At 44.4% G+C, this 20275-nt stretch overlaps 1 protein-coding gene across 1 annotated transcript in view; it reads right to left on the bottom strand.

Moving 5' to 3' along the window:
• Positions 1-20275, bottom strand: part of CCSER1 (coiled-coil serine rich protein 1) — a 441008-nt gene that overhangs the window by 385660 nt on the left and 35073 nt on the right. Inside the window, exons 2-3 of the mRNA XM_065634301.1 lie at positions 2109-3458; positions 1354-1541 (exon numbers count right to left, since the gene is read on the bottom strand). Of these exons, the coding sequence (XP_065490373.1) occupies positions 1354-1541; positions 2109-3414 (1494 nt within the window). The 5' untranslated portion in view covers positions 3415-3458. The remainder of the gene's footprint in view (positions 1-1353; positions 1542-2108; positions 3459-20275) is intronic.

Raw genomic sequence — 20275 nt, 5'->3', positions numbered from 1 at the left:
ATTTTAAATGAGCAACCAGGCACTAGTGTGGGCCAATCTCACACAGGAAGACAATTTTAGCTGTCCTTGGCCTCTCAGGCCAGAGAGATGTTACGTTTAGTGGCAGCCAAAGTAGCACAAAGTCATAAAAGTTGGCTGGGTAGTAGTGATAGGAGTTGTTGAGTTTTGGTATGAGCCCGTAAAACTACACCAAAAGAGCATGGAACCGGAAATTTAACATCAGTTTTTAGTAGTCAGTTTCACAACTCTGATAAACTGAAAAAATTCCCTCTTACAACAGGCAGTTGTGTTCACATTTGAGTCTCTCAGGGATGTGTTTGGTCCTGCATCATTGTGACATAACAGCTATTGGGTAAACCTGAAAAGGAAAAGCCCCTTTGTTTATTTATGTAGTTAGTTTAGCAACTCTAGGCAGGTGTAAGAACCTTGGAGCTTTTTGCTTTCTATTGAAAGCTGTTCTTTACAAAATGAAACCTCCTTTTTTTCAGCTAGTATGTTGAATACAATACTTCAAACTAATAACAGCCACAAAACTTGTTTTAGTGATACCCATAAGCTAAAGAGTGGATGCCACTACTGTAGATGTTCAATCTTAGCATCTTTATTTCTCTCACTGAGACACACATGTACAAGTATAAATTACACTCATCCTAAAATGTTTATTCTCACTGGCTATAGGAAATTACAATCTCGTCAACTAGTCAGTTCTTTCTGTTCTTTCACTAAAGAGCTTTCAAAAGTACTCTGCTGCAGTTACCTGATCTATCGTAGCTTTTCCAGTCCTCAGGACCCTCAAGTGTTCCCAGAAGAGATCTTTTCCTCTTCTCCTCGCCTTGTGCTTAGAGCAAAAGCATTCAGACTTGTCACCAGTTTCAAAAGAGACTGCTCAGACCTCTCAAATCAGCCTCCTTACAGACAACTTCATCTCTGTACAACTTCTGACTCTCATCTCGCTCCTACCAGACATATAAGTCCATGAAATAACTCACACAGTAATAAAAAAATGTTGCCGCAGAGTAGCCCACTGTGTTTAACCTGAGAAACAGTCATACTGAATTTTGCTGCAGTTCTCTCTCCCAGTATTTTTCTTCCAAGCAAATCAGCAAAGCCCAACAAAAAGAATCTCTTCACAGGAAGTACAGACCTTTTCACGATGCCACACACTGAAAAAAATACTTTTAATATCTGTAGCTGAGCCTGTATCACATTTTGGAAGCCTGAGACAGCTGCTTTTATTTTATTTTTTTTCTCCCCTTTATTACCATCTATTACTTGTAAACTTGCTGCTTCTCATTGTAGTTACATCAATCACAGAAAAAAACAAAAACCTGCACATACGAGAATACAACTCACCATGCTGTTCATTTTTGAAGAGGACGAGCTTGCTCTCTGCTTCCGCAGGCTGTTAAGCTCTTCTGTATTTCCATCCCTGGGTTTTACGATCAGCCGGCTGCCTCCAGCAGTACCTTCTGAAGAGGATCTTAAGCGTTTCTCAACAAATCTGTCTTCCCTGTATGGACTGAAGCTATTGGCAAGATCAACTATGAAGAGAGAAACAAGCAGCAATCAATACAGAGAATTAACCTCTACAAATATTTTCTTAATGAGAATACTACTTTGCTTGACATGATTCAATTAAAAGGCAGTTGCACAAGGTGTTCTGTAGAAAGCACACCCTGCTTACCCAGATAGCATCACCTGGGCCCATAGTTTGCTGTTCAGCCCAAACGACCAGCACGACCAGCACACTAGAGCCCGCAGCTCCTCACAGAATCCAGAAGGGCCTTTGCTCCATGCCTTCCTTTCTCCCCTCCTTCTAGGACACTTCCAAACCACTGTCCAGTAAAATCCACCAGAGAAACCATTGCTGTTCCGCCAGTGTCAAAACCCAACCTGCCTTACTCTGCGTGCAGCGGCAAGTCCAAGTTTTGTAGGGCCAGGGCACAGCTTTGTTAACATCGCACAGGACAGGGATGCACGTTGGGTTTGGTTTCTGTTTGACCTTCCTAGCTCAGCTCTGCATCTGCACCCTCCAAACAATTCTTGCAGAAGAATCGAGGCCGAAAAAAGCCCAGCAAACCCAACACTGAAAAGACCACGAGACATACCTTTAGAACGGTTCGTTTCACACCCCCGTTGTGTTTTGCAGGACTGAGGTTCAGAACGCGGAACAGTCTTCGCCTCTGTGACAGGAATCGCCTCTCTCGTGTGCGTGGTTTCAGCTCTGGACACACTCAACCCCTGTGCTTTTGGAGAGAGCATCACTGGTTCTTCTCTACGCTGTAACGCAAAGGTTTCTAAATGTGCATTTGCAGAGTTCATGTCTCCTATGTGCCGGGCATCATTACTATGTAGTTCATTGGCTTGCAACAATACTTCCGTCTGATTAGCAGCTGAGGTTTTGAATAAGGTATTAGATTCAACGCTACGCGAGCTTGCGTGACTCGCAGGAGATACACCAGCAGAATGGCCAGTACTTCCCACAACATCCATTTCCCTCACAGGAGCAGCAGCAGGATTCAAGAAGACCTGAGAGGTAGAGACATTGTGGTCAAAATCCTCTGTGAGCAGCACCCCAGTACCACTGCTGGGCAGAGCATCAACCTCCGAAACAGAATCCTCTGTCAGGGCAACAAAATCCGAGGGGGTCTGTGCAGCCGTGAGGTCGGCCGAGAGCGGCGGGGACTGCAAGGAGCTTCCCAGGCACTGCGGCGTCCCGGCCGAACACGGAGAAGAGGACTTGGTGATCACAGGTTCTCTTTCCATGTACGATTTAACCTCCAGCGAGCACCGGGATTGCTGCACAGAGGAAATGGACTGACTCTCCGGAACAGGTTTGGACAACTTGTAGTGTGACGAAAAAGATTTAGTGAGGAGTTTCCGTGTGGATTGTTTGACAGAGTATCGGCTCTGCTCCTCTGCAAAGCCCGAATCGTCACCCTCATTCTTCCCAGAGCTTATGCAGTTTATAAAGACATTCTTATTAGCTGATGGCTCCTTTCCCTTTTCAAAATCATCTGTCAAAGACCTTGTTATCTTCTTGTTTCGTGAGCTGCCAAAGCCAACCGAATGCCTTCCTCTGCTTTTAATGTGTTCCTCTAAGCTCAGTTTTTGCAAAGTGCTGAGAGGGGACTGGGCACCATTTGAGATGTTCGCACTTTGGCTGGTCGAGTCAGGCTTCTGCTCGCTCCCTTTCTTGTTATGGAAGCTAATGGAAGGAGTGCGGAAAATACTGCGGCGCTTGCCTGTGCTCCCTGAGCTGGAGTTGGTGCTGGATGGGGAGGACGTGTGGACACCAATGGCATTCGCAGAAGAAGGTGAGGAAGGAAGGGAGTCGTGTCTCCGGCTAATACTCCTCCTGAATATTGGCAGCCGAGATACTAGAGTCGATCGTCTGGATCCTGAGTCCCCCATCAGGGCACAAAGTGTCCGTGGCTCTTTGCAGCCAACAACCAAATCTGGGAGGAGGGAAAAAAAAAAGAGAGAGAGAAAAAGAAAAAAAAAGATAAATGATTCAGCCTCAAAGTGCACTTGAACAGGCTTTAGGTCAGCCTAAACATGAGATGCCAACATCAATTTCATGTACAGTTGCAAGTTGTTGCATAATGAAGGTGTTTAGAATTTCAAAGTGATGTTCAGTAGGTGGTGCTGAAAACCCCGCAGCTGAGCAGAGATGTGGCTCAAAACATTCTATGGTATTATGATATATTATACAACGCAAATCACACTGGGTAACAATATAAAATCTACCTGCCAAAAGATATATAAACATATTGCGTAAATGTCTTTGTTTTTTTAAGTTCTTAGGACAAGTTGTCTTATAAACTGCAAGCTTTCTTAGAAGAGACATCAGCTTCCACAATCTGAGTAAAACAAAGTATTCTTTTGTGTTCCTACATATTCAGATTTTTGCAAGAAAAAAAAAAAGGATTTAAATTTTCAAATTTTCACTGAACTTTCAGTTGGATTTTTAATTCCTTTATGTGCTCCTACTCCAGGCTATATGCATCACCTTACAGCAGAGAAAATGCTGGCATTGCGGTCAAGCTAAAATATGCACCATCAAAAACTCTTCATAAGGAACTATAAGTTTTAGGAATTTGCCAAAATACGGGATCCTGTTTCTTAATTTAAACTTTAAGGTTTCCTTTGAACACTTCTGTAAAATTGTCTTGTAGCCTGCTTGCATATAGTTAGCTATTTTTGCAGTTTTTTGAAACAGTCACTTGTCATTTTTTATAAATATTTAAGCAATAAAAACGTATTTTGATCAGCACAGTAGATCTACCAGGAGAAAATTAATCTTTATGAAATATGTACAACTTCTATCTCCTTTTTGTTCTTGTTATAATAAACTACCACCGTGAGAGACAGGATCACAGAGGGAACAATAAAAACATGTGATATATAATCCCAAGAAAGGCTGTAGGTGTAGTGCCCAAGTGCAACTTTGTGAGCTACAAGTGTTCAGCAGGTAAGAATAAAAATCAGATCATTTATCTAAACAATGCTTGTATCTCAAGTGCAAAAACATGTACATTCATCTAACGAGCAATTTAACACGCGTTACGCAGCTACAACGAATATCTATGAACAATATATGTGTTTATACAGTGTGTGTATATAGATATACACACACACACAGGTAAAAATAGAAATGGAAACAGAATATTTAAGGAGTGCTGCAGTGCACAGTGCTGCAGTAGACACATTAACATTTTTCTTTTTATGGAATGGATTTTTGGTGCACATTTTTGCACCTGGTATTACATAAGACAAAGTTTGGTATGCTAAAGGAAAATCAACTATTTTCAAAACATTTAATTGAATTGGACACCAGCAGATGGGGCCATGGATCCACTTGTTCAGTGACTGCACATGTAAAAAGCTTCTGCATTTCTCATTGCTTTTGAGGCTGAAGTTAGGACTTGAAATGATTTGTAAATTTTACTATTATCGTAATTACATGTACATACCAAAAGCTAATATATGCTTATTCAACAGAGAACTGTAACGTGTGGGCCGGCACAAACGCTCCCTTTATAAACCACCAACCTGCTGCTACCTCTCAGCATTTTTTAAACGAAGCTTTCTAAAGATGTTCTCCTTAAAGATCCGCCTCCTAGAAATATCCAACAATATCCCCCACGCAAAGAACAAACTGAATTAGGCACCCACGTTTCAGTTGGGAAATAACTTGACACACAGCCCAATCTTAAATCAGAGCAGAACACCAATGCTCATACGCTCCCTTCCTCTCCCCTACACAGCAGTATGATTTTTAGGCTGCAATCATAGTTTAAGGAAGATGATATATTTTCTTCAATGCCTTGAGTCAAGAACCATATATTAAAGCAAAACACACAGGACTAACATGTGAATTTTAAACCGTGAATATACTCCATCCCTTACGTGAGCAGAACCATACAGCAGAAGGCAAGGACCACAAGACAGATACAGTCTCTATAGACTAGCTGGCTCCAGACTTACACATAAATCAAATTTACCCCAGGATACTACAAATGCCCACAAAAATACATGAAAATAAAGATTTTTAATTGTTGGTGAGTCAACAGAAATCCTACTGCAGCTGATGCACTTGTCAGGAACGGTCCTTTAGCCCAACATCGCGGCCTGTGGCTCCCACCTGAATCATTAAACTTCCGTGAGGTTCCAGCACTACATTGTCCTCAACATTTCAACATTACCATTTTCAATACTGCTCTAATTTTGTCCCAATATTATTTGTCTCTCTAGTGTACTTGCAACTTGTTTTTATCTGCGCAGCTCCCGGAGGTCACTACGTGTGTGCAATCCTGTACACAAGGAGACACTTTGCCAGTGTCCCTGACTGTTGCCAAACATGGTCTCCTCCAGGAAGAGAGCTTGCTTAAAGAAGACTGTGTCGACTCAGACGGAGCTACTGCCTCGAACTGTGGCTGTCCAGGTGTCCGGCTGCAGGGAGTGCCAGAGCCTGCTGCTGCCGGGGGAGGGAGATGAGCATTCAGCCTGTGTGAGGTGCGAGCAGGTGCAAGATCTGCTCGTCATGGTTGCAAAGCTTAAGGAGGAGATCGAGACACTGAGGTCCATCAGGGAGTGTGAGAGGGAGATTGACTGGTGGAGTAACTCCCTGGCGTGCCAGGCAGAAAGGCCCCAAGGAGGAACCCCCCAAAAGGTGATGGACCCCCTGCCCTGTCGGGCAGAGAGGGAGGATTTGAGAGAGCCCCTGCCCTGTCGCTGTCGGGCAGAAGTAGGGGGCCAAACAGCTGAGGAGGGTTGGAAGCGAGTACCAGTTAGGCGTCGCGGGCAACCCCCCTCCCTACCTGCTTTGCTTCCCCGGGTGCCCCTCCGTAATAGGTTTGAGGCCCTGGATATTGAAGAAGATGTAGGTGGGGATGTGGTGCAAGGGCCACCTACGAAGTCACATAGGAAGAGGCGATCGACTCCACGCCTCAAGACTGCCTCCGATAAAAAAGAAAGAAGGGTAATTGTGGTAGGCAATTCCCTTCTGAGAGGGACGGAGGGCCCGATATGCAGAGCTGACCCTCAGCATCGGGAAGTTTGTAGCCTACCTGGAGCTCGGATCAGGGACATCGCCAGGGCGCTCCCCAAACTGGTGCGCCCAACGGACTATTACCCCCTACTGATCTTTCAGACAGATGGGGAGGAAGCGGCATCCCGTAGTCTGAGGGGAATGAAGAGAGACTTCAAGGCCTTGGGACAAATGGTGAAAGAGTCTGGGGCTCAAGTTATCTTCTCTTCCCTCCTTCCATTTTCGGATGACGATGTGGGACGGAATAGAAAAATTGAGTCCGTAAATGATTGGCTTCGGGACTGGTGCTACAGGCAGGGCTTTGGGTTCTTTGATAACGGCTGGTTTTATAAGACACCAGTCCGGTCAGTGATATGTGGGAAAGGTTTATCCCACAGGGGTAAAAAGATGCTGGGACAGGAATTAGCAGGGCTCATTTGCAGGGCTTTAAACTAGATTCGAAGGGGGATGGGGTTGTAGCTGGGCTTGCATCAGTGGGGCAGCACACTGGAATCAATAAAGACCGGGAGGCCCCCCAGGCCCCTAGGGTGAAATCGGTGTACTCGGCTCGCTCCCTGAAATGCCTGTACACCAATGCGCGCAGCATGGGGAATAAGCAGGAGGAGTTAGAAACCTGCGTTCGGTCAGGAGATTATGATCTGGTGGCAATTACAGAGACATGGTGGGACAGCTCACATGACTGGAATGTGGTCATGGATGGCTATGCCCTTTTCAGGAAAGACAGGCCAGCCAGGCGAGGTGGTGGAGTTGCTCTTTATGTGAGAGAGCAACTGCAATGTATAGAGTACTGTCCAGGTGCGGTTGAGGAGCGAGTTGAGAGTCTGTGGGTGAGAATTAAGGGGCAGGCTGGCAGGGGTGACACTGTTGTGGGAGTCTATTACAGGCCACCAGATCAGGGTGAGGAAGTTGATGAGGCCTTCTACGGGCAGCTGAGCGTGGCCTCACAGTCACAGGCTCTGGTTGTTATGGGGGATTTTAACTACCCTGATGTTTGCTGGAAGGACTACTCAGCCAGCCAGCCTCAGTCTAGGAGGTTCCTCCAGTGCATTGACGATAACTTTCTCATGCAAATGGTGGAGGAGCCGACTAGAAGAGGTGCGCTGCTGGATCTCGTCCTCGCTAACAAGGAGGGTCTGGTCGAAGCAGTAAAGGTGGGGGGCTGCCTTGGTTGCAGTGACCATGAGATGGTGGAGTTCAGAATCTCCTGTGGTGGGAGCAGAATACCGAGCAGAATTGCAACCCTGGACTTCAGCAGGGCCGACTTTGGCCTTTTCAAACAGTTGCTGGAGGGAATCCCGTGGGCAAGGCTGCTTGAAGGTAAAGGCGCCCAAGATAGTTGGTTAACTTTCAGGGACTGCTTCTACCAAGCTCAAGATCAGTGCATCCCGACGCGCAGGAAGTCAAGGAAGGGAGCCAGGAGACCTGCGTGGTTAAACAGGGAACTGCTGGGCAAACTCAAGTGGAAGAGGAGGGTTTACAAATCATGGAAGGAGGGGCTGGCCACTTGGGAAGAATATAAGGCTGTTGTCAGAGGATGTAGGGAGGCAACTAGGAAAGCTAAGGCCTCCTTAGAGTTAAACCTGGCGAGAGGGGTCAAGGACAACAGGAAGAGGTTCTTCAAATACATGGCAGATAAAACTAACACCAGAGGCAATGTAGGCCCACTGATGAACGGGGTGGGTGCCCTGGTGACAGAAGATACAGAGAAGGCAGAATTACTGAATGCCTTCTTTGTCTCTGTCTACTCTGCCGGAGGCTGTCCTGAGGAGCCCCGTACCCCTGAGGCCCCAGAGGAAGGCAGGGCAATGGAGGAGTCTGCCTCAGTTGATGAGGACTGGGTTAGGGAGCAATTAAGCAATCTGGACATCCATAAATCCATGGGTCCAGATGGGATGCACCCGCGGGTGCTGAGGGAGCTGGCTGAAGTCATTGCTGGACCGCTCTCCATCATCTTTGCCAAGTCTTGGGAAACGGGAGAGGTGCCTGAGGACTGGAGGAAAGCAAATGTCACTCCGGTCTTCAAAAAGGGCAAGAAGGAGGACCCGGGCAACTATAGACCGGTCAGCCTCACCTCCATCCCTGGGAAAGTGATGGAACACCTTATCCTTGGTGCCATCTTAAGACATATCAAGGATAAGAGGGTCATCAGGGACAGTCAACATGGCTTCACCAAGGGGAAGTCGTGTTTGACCAACCTCATAGCCTTTTATGAAGACGTAACAAGGTGGATTGACGATGGCAGAGCAGTGGATGTGGTCTACCTTGACTTCAGCAAAGCATTTGACACCGTCTCCCACAGCATCCTCACGGCAAAACTGAGGAAGTGTGGACTGGATGATCGGGTAGTGAGGTGGACTGCAAACTGGCTGAAGGAGAGAAGCCAGAGAGTTGTGATCAATGGGGCGGAGTCTGGTTGGAGGCCTGTATCTAGTGGAGTGCCTCAAGGGTCAGTTCTGGGACCAATACTGTTCAATATATTCATCAATGACTTGGATGAGGGAATTGAGTGTACTATCAGCAAGTTTGCTGATGACACCAAGCTGGGAGGAGTGGCTGACACGCCAGAAGGCTGTGCTGCCATCCAGCGAGATCTGGACAGGCTAGAGAGTTGGGCGGGGAAAAATTTAATGAAATATAACAAGGGGAAATGTAGAGTCTTGCATCTGGGCAGGAACAACCCCAGGTTCCAGTACAGGTTGGGGAATGACCTATTAGAGAGCAGTGTAGGGGAAAGAGACCTGGGGGTCCTGGTGGACAGCAGGATGACCATGAGCCAGCACTGTGCCCTTGTGGCCAAGAAGGCCAATGGCATCCTGGGGTGTATTAGAAGGGGGGTGGTTAGTAGGTCCAGAGAGGTTCTCCTTCCCCTCTACTCTGCCCTGGTGAGACCTCATCTGGAATATTGTGTCCAGTTCTGGGCCCCTCAGTTCAAGAAGGACAGGGAACTGCTGGAGAGAGTCCAGCGCAGGGCCACAAAGATGATTAAGGGAGTGGAGCATCTCCCTTATGAGGAAAGGCTGAGGGAGCTGGGTCTCTTTAGCTTGCAGAAGAGGAGACTGAGGGGTGACCTCATTAATGTTTATAAATATATGAAGGGCGGGTGTCACGAGGATGGAGCTAGGCTCTTCTCAGTGACAACCAACAGTAAGACAAGGGGTAATGGGTTCAAGCTGGAACACAAGAGGTTCCACTTAAATGTGAGAAGAAACTTCTTCTCAGTGAGGGTGACAGAGCACTGGAACAGGCTGCCCAGGGAGGTTGTGGATTCTCCTTCTCTGGAGACATTCAAAACCCGCCTGGACGCCTTCCTGTGTAACCTCACCTAAGTTTTCCTGCTCTGGCAGGGGGATTGGACTAGATGATCTTTTGAGGTCCCTTCCAATCCCTAACATTCTGTGATTCTGTGATTCTGTGATTCTGTGAAGGAGAACATAAGAGCCTAAAAAAGCCAGTAAAACACTGTTTTACATTTAAAACAAGAGCAAACAAACACCTGCACATAAACAGTTAGGGCTTTAGCAGTTCTCAAGGATAATGTAGTTGGATTAACGGGGCCTTACTGAAAACACGAGCACAGCCAAATGCCTGTACAATAGAAGGCACTAACTAAGAAAGAGCATTGTTGATATGAAGCAATTTGGTTTTGCAAATGAAACTAGCGAAATTACTTCAAAGACATACCAGCTCCATTTGCTTTTGTGACTAACCCTCTTCCCTTCTGTTCCTTTGTGCGTGGAACCCCTGCAGCATGGTACAGACCTCAAGAATGGATTTTGTGGAACAGTGGCCACAGCTGTATTCTTGGTGTGAAATTTTGTAAGCTACTACCACGTCTGAACTTGCTTGGAGTTGAATTTTTATCAACAGCATTTATAAACAAAAGAATACCCAGCACAGGCAGCTAGACCTTTAAAAAATTGTGTGTGTCTACACGTGCATACACATAGAACTCCACACACTTTTCCCTCGGTACTGAAAACTGACTGCGCGAAATAAATAAAAGCTCTTTTCAGATTTATGAAAGCTATCTGGAAAACAAGAACATAGAATCCAAGCACTGAGGTATCCTAAGGCAAGACATGACATTTCTTTCAGTTTCCCATGTCCTGCAGCCCAGGCCTATCTTTATTTGCAAATGCTCCCACACATTCAGGAAACAAGAGAGGAAGCAGCATATAAATTTGCAATAAATAAATTTGAAGCCACACACATCAAAACCCCATCTCCCATTTTGCCTGGTCTTGTACCACTTGAGGACAGCTATTTCATCATTCCTTACCTGCTATTCCCAGTGCTGGAATGAAATTAAAAGTGTAACAAACAAAGAAGAAAACTGGAGATAAGTTATCTATATATACTCTTTTGACTTTAAGCTAGCCAGAAGGCAAATGTTAGCATGAGATGGGACACATGTCACTCATTCTTTCATTTGTTATCACTGGGTATGTAAATTCACCCCACCTGAACCAGGTGAACTGCGGGTTTACTGAAAGAGATGCAGGGAAACTGACCTCTAGAAACCTAGAGGTCACTGTTCTCTCCTATCTACATTTAAATCATCCCCTGCTTTAAATGCTTCTGTATCACATCAAAGGTTCTCTCACAGCACTCCAGTATAATACACAGCAGATGGGGACAGCAGCGAGCCATTCCTCCTGGGAGTCTTCACATCCACCCAGCAGTAAGAGCTGGCATCACCTACTGGCAAAAAGGTGACTGTGTGAAGATGACAAACAACTTACTTTGACCTGTTCAGCAAGCAGATACAAACAGTCTGAAACAGGGCAAGGACCATTCCACAGCGAAGCCACAGCCACATTCGTGTGACTAGGGTTTGGTGTGTTGAGTTCTTTTTTTTTTTTTTAAACAGAGGAGGAGAAACCATCTCTCTCACCTTTATCACTCATCTGGTTTCTGGAAAAGCGTACAATGCATTTCTTAAAACCTCTGGTATTCACAATACTTATAGTTTAATTAGAAACAGTTACAAGTACAAATAATAACCTTGAAATAGAAATATCAAGGAGTACACGCTTGCTTTGTGATTCAAATATCATGGCATCCATTCCCCTGATTACCTTTCTCAAATATGTTTGGAAGCAATGAATTATTCACTTTTAACAAGTGAAGGGGTCTTACACAGGTCCCCGAGTGCAGATGGAAGCTAAACCATAACAGGACAAAAAGATATTGACTAGTGTTGAGACACGTTAGGTGGACACAGAGCTGGCAGTGTGGTGACGGGGCAGGATTCAGCAGGATCAGCCAGCGTCCGTCTGCCCTCACCTTTCTCTCCTTTCACCTCCACTCATGATGCACACAGCAGTCTTTTCATGAGGCTTAGAGACAGCAGAAGATCTTGTTCAATTAAGGCTTTAAGGAAAACAATTGTTTGGACTTCACAGTAAATACTAGGATTTAGTCACAAACATGGGGTGTGTTCATTTATAGACAGCAATTTGACTTCCAGTTGTATTTTATTTTAACTGAATTGGAAAAACAACCTAGAAAGAATAAAGGAGCTTCTTTTTGCTCTCCATGCAGGAAAAAAATGTGTAACATGCCCACTAGAGCACTAACTTGTTTGCACATCAGCAAACAGCAAATCTAGCATTTGCCTCAGCCCAGGACGTTAAGAGCAGGAGAGACTCCTTGCCAGGCATTTGCTCTGGAATTCAAGTGGAACAGATCACTGCTGTGCAGGCTGGCTGCTGTTCTCACAAGGAAAATACCAGGGATAACATGACCTTAGCTCTGCGCTCATGGTGTACTGTTCACAGCAGAAAATTGGTTGGTAGCATGAAACAAAGCACCAATATTGGCTACAACTCCCACAGGCATTCAAAGCATGTCTATTAAAAAAAAAACAAACAAACACACAAATACACACACCACCACTTCCTTATAATATTCTGCTGGCTCGTAAGGCATCATGTGTCTCTAAAGCATGATCTGGATTATTTGCACAGTCAGTAGTGAATTCAAGTTTTGCTTTAATGTGCTCCTTGTAAAATGTCTCTCCATGTATTCCAAATGCATACCTCTAGCTCGCTCCAAGAAACCATCAGAACTGCCTCAGCACTACGCAGTCTCAGCAGAACTGCAAGCCTTTGTTCTGTGCTCTCCCCATCTATTCCTCTTGTCTTCCAGAATCACAACTTCAGTGTCAGCAGCAATTTATTTTTTATGCTACAGCTTCCTGCATGTTTTCCAGTCTGGCTGCTTTTCCATCTCCAGTGCTGCCTGTTCCTGCTGCATATATGGCAACCACAGTGACAACAAGGGCTGGCCTCATTTATTACCTCTATCGCTGGCTGAACGCGTGACCTTAACTGCATTAAAACAGACCGAATCCTCATCTCTTGTAAATTCATGGGGCTCCACTGAAGTGAAACGTGCTGATTTAAACCACTTGGCTTTTCATCCCTATAAGCCTCAGTCACCCCACCTGTAATTCTTTTTTAAATCTTGCAAAACTAACACTTGGATGTGTATGATCTAATCACTCCTAGTACACAGACTCCCAATTTAAGTGGATAGAAGCAGATTGTGTTTGTGTCTTTTTTATGCTGACCAAGTAGAGAATCCCTTAATGGATTATAATGAAGATAGATAAAACCGTAACAAATTAATCATGCAGTTCTGAAGGTCCATACACCCGTGCTCCATTCATACTTGTCCCAGCTGAAAACAGAGTACTGAGAAAGAGGGACCCACGTCCACCTCGCATCCTCACAGTGAAAAGGATTGGGCAATAAGAACTCTTCCAGGGGATCCATAGAAGTGAAAAGATTTTAAAAACTAAAATAAATCTATGTAGCTAATAGTATTCATGAAAGCAAACCATGAAAGCTCTGCCTAACATTGGGCACAATAATTTACAGATTGGTCTTGGATTAGTAAGGTACATGTAGCACATCACTGTAGCAGCTGTTGACTATGTTACCACAAAAATCTATCTCAAGGCAGAAAACAGAGAGAAGGGCTAAGGCAGCATCCTCACAGGAGAGATGCCTACTGAAATACAGAATTGCTCGGGAACTCAAGGAATAAATTCAACTCACCTCTCAACCTAGCAAGAAGACAAATATCTAGAACAGACAGTTGGGAAAAAAAAAAAAAAAAAAAAGAGAGTTTACTGACACTGCTTAATGATATATCTCTGAGCTGGTCAAACTCAACCGGAACTTAGAAAAAAGACCTCCTGAACAAGCATTCTAGAAGGTTCGTTTTTCCTTGTGCTAACTCATAGATGCTAATTCAATTCTGCCAACCACTTAAGCACATGCTTGACTTTAAGAATGAGAATAATCTCATTCCTATTCAGTAAAACACTTCAAAGCACGTACTTAACTTTCAAACCATGAGTGGTCCAATTGACTTCAATGGGACACAAGCACAATGCGAGTGCTTTGGTGGCTCGGTGCTCAAGGATGCAGTTTAGCCCCTGCACTGGATGAGTTGGACATCCTGTGTCTGGCTATTTCATAGTAAAAGACAGAAGAGTAAAACAAACTTGAGAGGCCAAAATGAACTATATAGTAACTGTGAACCAAATTGCCCTATTCTGAATGCTTTTTAGGATTATTGTAAAAGCTGAAATGAATTCTCTGTATATTTTATACAGTAAGAACAAATGAATATATTATTTTCTTAAATTTATGCACAAGCCTAATTGCTATGCAGGCACAATTAAGAAGATCTAAGAAATGCAAAACCAAGATACCATATGGTTCTCAGTTCCAAAAAATCAGAGACATAAAAGCAGATTTCACACACTTCTGTGTGAACACAACAGTCTGATTAAAAGACAGCTAACTATAGCAGCACTCCATGCTTCCCGAGTTTTTTTAAACACAGCTCTGAATGCATAACAGAGGTGTCAAAAAACAAGCTTGGGCATTCCAGGATTTCTTAGGTCTTCTGTGGTCAACCAAAAGGCTTAACAAAACACAGGCAATGTCTCTTGGTTATCACACCTCTTGGTCTATATTTTCCTATCTGCATTCACCTCAAGTCAGTGGAATATAACTAAATTTCCTGTTTCTTGCCATCACTGACTTTTGCCATTCCCTACCAACTCCTCTGCACAGACTACAGTCTCTGAGAGATTCCAGGAATGTCCCTTCAGACAAGCTTTTAAAGCTTTTTATTGTCCATGTTGCTTCTTGGTTAATGTCTATTTGTCAAATCAATAGAAAAAACACACTTTGTAGTTGTTTTACAGATACGAAATAGGAATTTTTGATGCACGTTTTTGAAAGATCGTGCATCTTTGTCTCTGTCTTTAACCTAGCTGGAAAGTGGATGGAGTCTTAACTCGCATCATATGCTGAAAATTACATTATTGTGGTATTGCTTTTCCCATACCATCATTAATCAAATTAACACCTTTAGTCCTGAATTCCTGTCAAGCAGGGCAGAGATTGCACTCTCTGTTACCTCTTAAGCTCATTACTGCTCTAATAATTATGTCCAAGGTTACAACATTTTTTGGCTGTGGGCCAAAGGCCATTCTGTAAAATATTATGATGCATTTTCTTTCAGTCTGTTCTTTTGATCCGATCACGAACCATTTTAAAAGAGGTGGCTAGCTGAAAAAATAGTTGTAGCTCCAGGAAAGTCAACTAACAGCATCCCCCTGATCCACAGGAGTTACTTTCCCTTTGTTACATACACACCATAAACACAAAATACTTCACTCTGCTACATTATTAAATATCTATTCTCTCAGATCCCTACAGTCAAGGTCTCCATTTCTCTCGGATTTCTCTCTGTCTCAGCAATGGGACAGGATGTGGTTTCTCGTGCCAGGACTCACTGAGTGCTTTTATGCTCTTCCTCATCCCTGATTCAGAACTCTTCAAGTTCTTTACAACAAAAATCAAGTAAAACGGACACACACAATATTTTGACAAGAGCAACTGGAAATACGATCACGGGAAATATTTTACTAACTACTTCTTCAAATGAGACTTTTGTTACATTACTGTACATATTGCAGCAAGGTGCCAAAAGGCACAGGGAGGTGGCTGGGTTGTACCAGAAGGCACTGATATCCAGATGTGATACCCAGATGCTTGGACCCTCCACCCTTGCCTTGACCTTCCTCGCTCACTGGGTGCCGGGTGAAGGCGTTGTGACGTCGCAGGGTACTTGGTGACAGCTGATGCCATCAGCCTCTCACCGCACACACTGGCACTGATGGCTGAGCCCGGCTCAGGGTGACGGCGAGAGCTTGTCCGTGCAGAGAGCGCAGCTGAGCAGGGAGCGGCGTGATGCTCAGCCCGGGGCTGTCCCTGCTCCTGGCTCTCTGCATGGCTTCTCTCTGCCCCAGCAGCCTCGGCCTTCTCAGCCGCCCCTCCTGGGCCACGCTCATGTGGGATGTGCCCGACCAGGACCTGGAGCAACAGCGCACCAGCCTGGGGAGCCAGCGCTCCTACTGGACCTTACCAGCAAAGCAGCTCCAAGCCATCCCTGCCCGGCTGGGTCCAGCCCTGGTGTCCCCAGAGGTGGCCTGTTTGAGCTGCTCAGCCCTGTGCCTGCTGCTCAGCGGGGCTTTGCTTGTGTGCTACCTCTGCAGAAAAGCCAAGAGACACCTGAGAGAGGTGAGTGACGGGGGTCGGGCAGGTGGGTCGGTGTCAACTGGCTGGGCCAGTAACACATAGGATGAGAACTAAGAGCCCATGTGGACAAGAAAGCCTGGGCAGTCACCAAATGTCCTCTGCCTCCTCCCCAGCCTTTCTCCCACCCAAAGAGGTGGGTTTCGGCCACAGAGGAGAAAATGAGGCCAGGCTGACCCACAAGGGGAACAAGACAGAGCCTGCCTGGGGTCTTCCTCACACCAGCTGCTCCCTCCGGCAGAGCAGCCAAACCTGAGGTTCTCCAGGAGAGGCCAAGCCCAGCCAGAGAGGTCTCAGTCCCCCTTTCACCACGCTCCCTGCCCTGTCTTTTCCAGTAGATGTACCAGACACCACCAGCTTCTCCAGAGACCTGCTGCCAGGGTTACTGCTCCTGCAAGAACTATGAGCTGATCTGCCGGCTGAAGGAAAATCCTGACTTGATGAAGAGATACCTGCGGCACCTGCGCAACTGCTACGTGTAGAAGAACATTCTCCAGAGACAAGAGAAGAAAAATGTGGGAAGACTTGGAAGAGGAGGAGACACATTTCTGCACTTGCCCATAGAGCCACAGCTCCAGCGAGGCTCTGGGAGGGACAGGACAAGGCAAGGGACGCAGTGAGCAATGCTGCCCCTGTGCACTGTGACATCTCTGGCAATAAATGTTCTGTATGAAACTGGCTCCAAGCTAATATAACACCGATCAAATGTTCAATGATACAGAGGCAAGTTACTCTACACAGGGATGCTGCCAAGTGCCTCCCAACCAAAGAGAAATCCCATTCATGCTAACTGTTCAGGGTTCTCCAAAGAAAAAGCAGAAAGCAAGGAAGACTGCAACATCAGCAGCTAAAGCACGGTCACTGAAATCAGACCCCTCCTGCACTGCCTGTGAAAAAGTTCAGGGATAGAGACCGAACATCTACAGCCTGCAATATTACTACCAAGGAAAAAATTGCCAATTATTGATTGGCTTAAGCAGAATTAAAGGGACAAAACAAAAAAAAAAACTTGTGAACTTCTAATGCACTGTAAATAAACTGTAAAAAGAGACAACACCATTTTGTAGGGAATAGTTTGGGGGTTTTTTAAGGAAAAAAGGAAATATTTTTGCCTTTTCTTACAGCTTTAGTACCATTTTCAATAATTTAAGAATAAAAGTCCCATAAGAATACATGTATCTCTAGCAAAGGGCTATGTAAGAAAATCATAAGAGCACCAGTTTTCTGCTAAAGGAAATATGATGCACATTTCTACACATGATATCCATTTGGACATTTTTCCGTAGAACTGTAAGGCTGAACTGGAAAAAGGAAATTAATCAATACATTACTCAGGAGGCTATAAAGGCTAACATACTATTCACAACAAACAATACAAGTTTCTTCCTAGAGAACATGACAAGAGAGGAAAAATTTTAACTGACACTTTTAAAAATATATCCTATTACAGCCAGTCAATCCCATTCCGCTTCCCACACCAAGGCTGATTCTAGTAGATTTTAATTCCGATTACATTCTTCAGACTACTCTGAGCCTGAGCTGATCTATGAAAACGTGCAGCGGAAATGAGCACTGCCTCTGAGGCAGTACCGTGCCCTTTAACAGACGCTACACCCCTGGGCAGCTCCCCAAACCTGCACCTCTGCTGCCTTTGCAGAAACATCGGTCTCCAAGACACCCGTGGTGTCCCCTCACGTCTCTACGGTGCCTTGTGTGATCTTGGGGAAGCCACCCAGTCATTCAGGCATTAAAATGGATAATGCTTTCAGGGTTATTGAAAAGATTTAATGCAATGTCTATATAAGACCTCTAAAATCTTTAAGTGGCAAACCCTTCTGAAACACAAATAGGCACAGCAAACAGCGGGGACAAGTAGCACCATAAACTGCCTTAGGAATGGAACACAAATTAATTATGAATTATTTTAGTACTACCCCAAACCCTCAAGTGGGAAAGTTCTGTTGCTAATTGCTAGACTGTACATCTGCTGTTTGCCAAGAACATATGGTGCAGTTGTAACAGGAACTGCTGACTAGGGGAATACATCACTTCGTTTGGATAATAAAGCAAAACTTGAGAAGCACTTGCATTGTTCATCATCTTGCCCTAACCACACACAAGTTTCTACCATTGAGTATCAAGATTTGGGCGAACGTTTGCTTGACCTTGTTTTGCACTGTTCACTCCATCTCTGTATTTTTTCCTTTCTCATTATGTAGCTGGGACTCCAAGTCACTCAATAGACCAATACAGGAGGAAAGGACAGCTCTCGCTCTACGGGTTACTTGGCAATAGTGTGCTAATCTCTAGAGAAGTAAATATTTTCAGAATTGTCTTTGTTCTGATTCTTTTTCTTTTTTTTTAAGTCTCTTGGCAACAGCACCAGACTTATTATCTCTCCTGAAAGTCTGTACCGAACTCTACAACCAAAATATACCCATCAAAAATCTGCTAATGCAAGTGTGCTAACCAATTTGAAGTATATGAATGGGTATAAATTATTTCATATTTACTTAAACATATCATTACTCCAGCCCTCTAGCACCACCCATTCTTCAGCATGCAAGACACTCCTGTGTTTGTTTGTGCAGATGAATCATCTAATTTGACACAAAAGTGAGCGGATATATTGGATGCTATAGATTACTCCTGCTGTTTCGTTTGCTTTGAACAGACAAAAAGGATATTCAAGCATCTTACTACTCCTTTTACTAAGGCTTTTTTCCTTACATTCTCGCAGCGAAATACAAAACATACGTTTTCCTCTTGTTCAGCTTGGACAGCTGAGCACAGGAAGCCAGTGTGCCATGAATCACTGAATGAGGAAGTCATGAGCAGGTCAAAGCTCAAATACTGGGGTGCCTGTTTAAAGTTCTTTTCATTCTTACACAAACACTTGGCAGGCATGCAATGCACATGGCACTTTCACACACTTGCTCCTGTCTGACTTGAGAAAATTGTATGCGAGGAAAGATATGCAATATTCAGGCCAACAGGTTACGTTAACTGTTATGGTCTCAACTTTACCCATTATGACTGCAGCTTTAAGAATCTCTTTGTATGCAGAGGATCTGAAGAAAGTTAGAAACAAAAGGCAGACACACCTATGAAATGGAGAAAGCAGTCAACTACTCAGACTTTGAACTTTGCTCAGCAAGATGGCTATTAGAATATAAGGAACAAAATGCACGGGAATTTTAAGTGAAAAATACAGGGAAAGTGAGGTTTAGGAACAAGGCTACTAAAAGCAGAGGTGGAGCCAAACATATTCCTAAAGATACACAGGAGATACGGTTGGATAGGCAACTCAGATTGTACTGAAAATGTAACTAAAAGTTATTTAATATAATAGAGTATTATCGTGTATTACAGCCCAATAGAAAACTTTCAGCCCATAAAAATAAAGCATTGCTGGGAATTTCCACACCAAAGATGCTTGTAAAAATCCAGAAGCTTAACTCCAGCCTTTCTGTAGCTGATTTTAAGCTATCGCATCTATCTGCACTTAGAATACATGTAACTGCATTGCTTTAATCCAGCCCAACTGAAGTGACATGGCAATAGCAAATCATCAAGTGTTAACCCTCAGTCAATTCATACATGTCATCTGCAATAACTAGAGGTGCCGTGAAAGAATAAACTCTTGTTTGAAAGAAGAGATGAATCTATGGTTTTATTCCTCTCTGTTCCCACAACTGCTGCTCTGATCATCTTCTTTTCAGCCTAGTTTATGTTGGGTGACGCTTCCAAGCAGTTTCAACAATTCAGCCAGAGCTGCCTGAGATGCAGCAGGACACGCAGGAACAGAGCGAGCAACTCATACCACTTTTTACAAGGAAGGGTGAATTATACCCAATTAGACCTTGCTTGCCCATCTGCCCACATCATTTAATGTTAATGTGTTATTACATCATTTCAAAACAGACGCTTTATTTTGTGCCCACACTTGACAAGTTCAGGCACGCTGAACTCCACTTGAAACATAGATGTTAATACCCAATAGTTTGGCTCTTTCTGTTACACAGAAGACAATAAAAAACACCAACATGTTTTGACCCAAACCCAGCACTTGCTGGCTATGACCATCACCATATTCAGG

The sequence above is a fragment of the Caloenas nicobarica genome, chromosome 4 (genome assembly GCF_036013445.1).
Source record: "Caloenas nicobarica isolate bCalNic1 chromosome 4, bCalNic1.hap1, whole genome shotgun sequence".
NCBI lineage: Eukaryota > Metazoa > Chordata > Aves > Columbiformes > Columbidae > Caloenas > Caloenas nicobarica.
The sequence above is the reverse complement of the archived record's forward strand: the minus strand, read 5'-3'. Positions and strand labels throughout refer to the sequence as shown.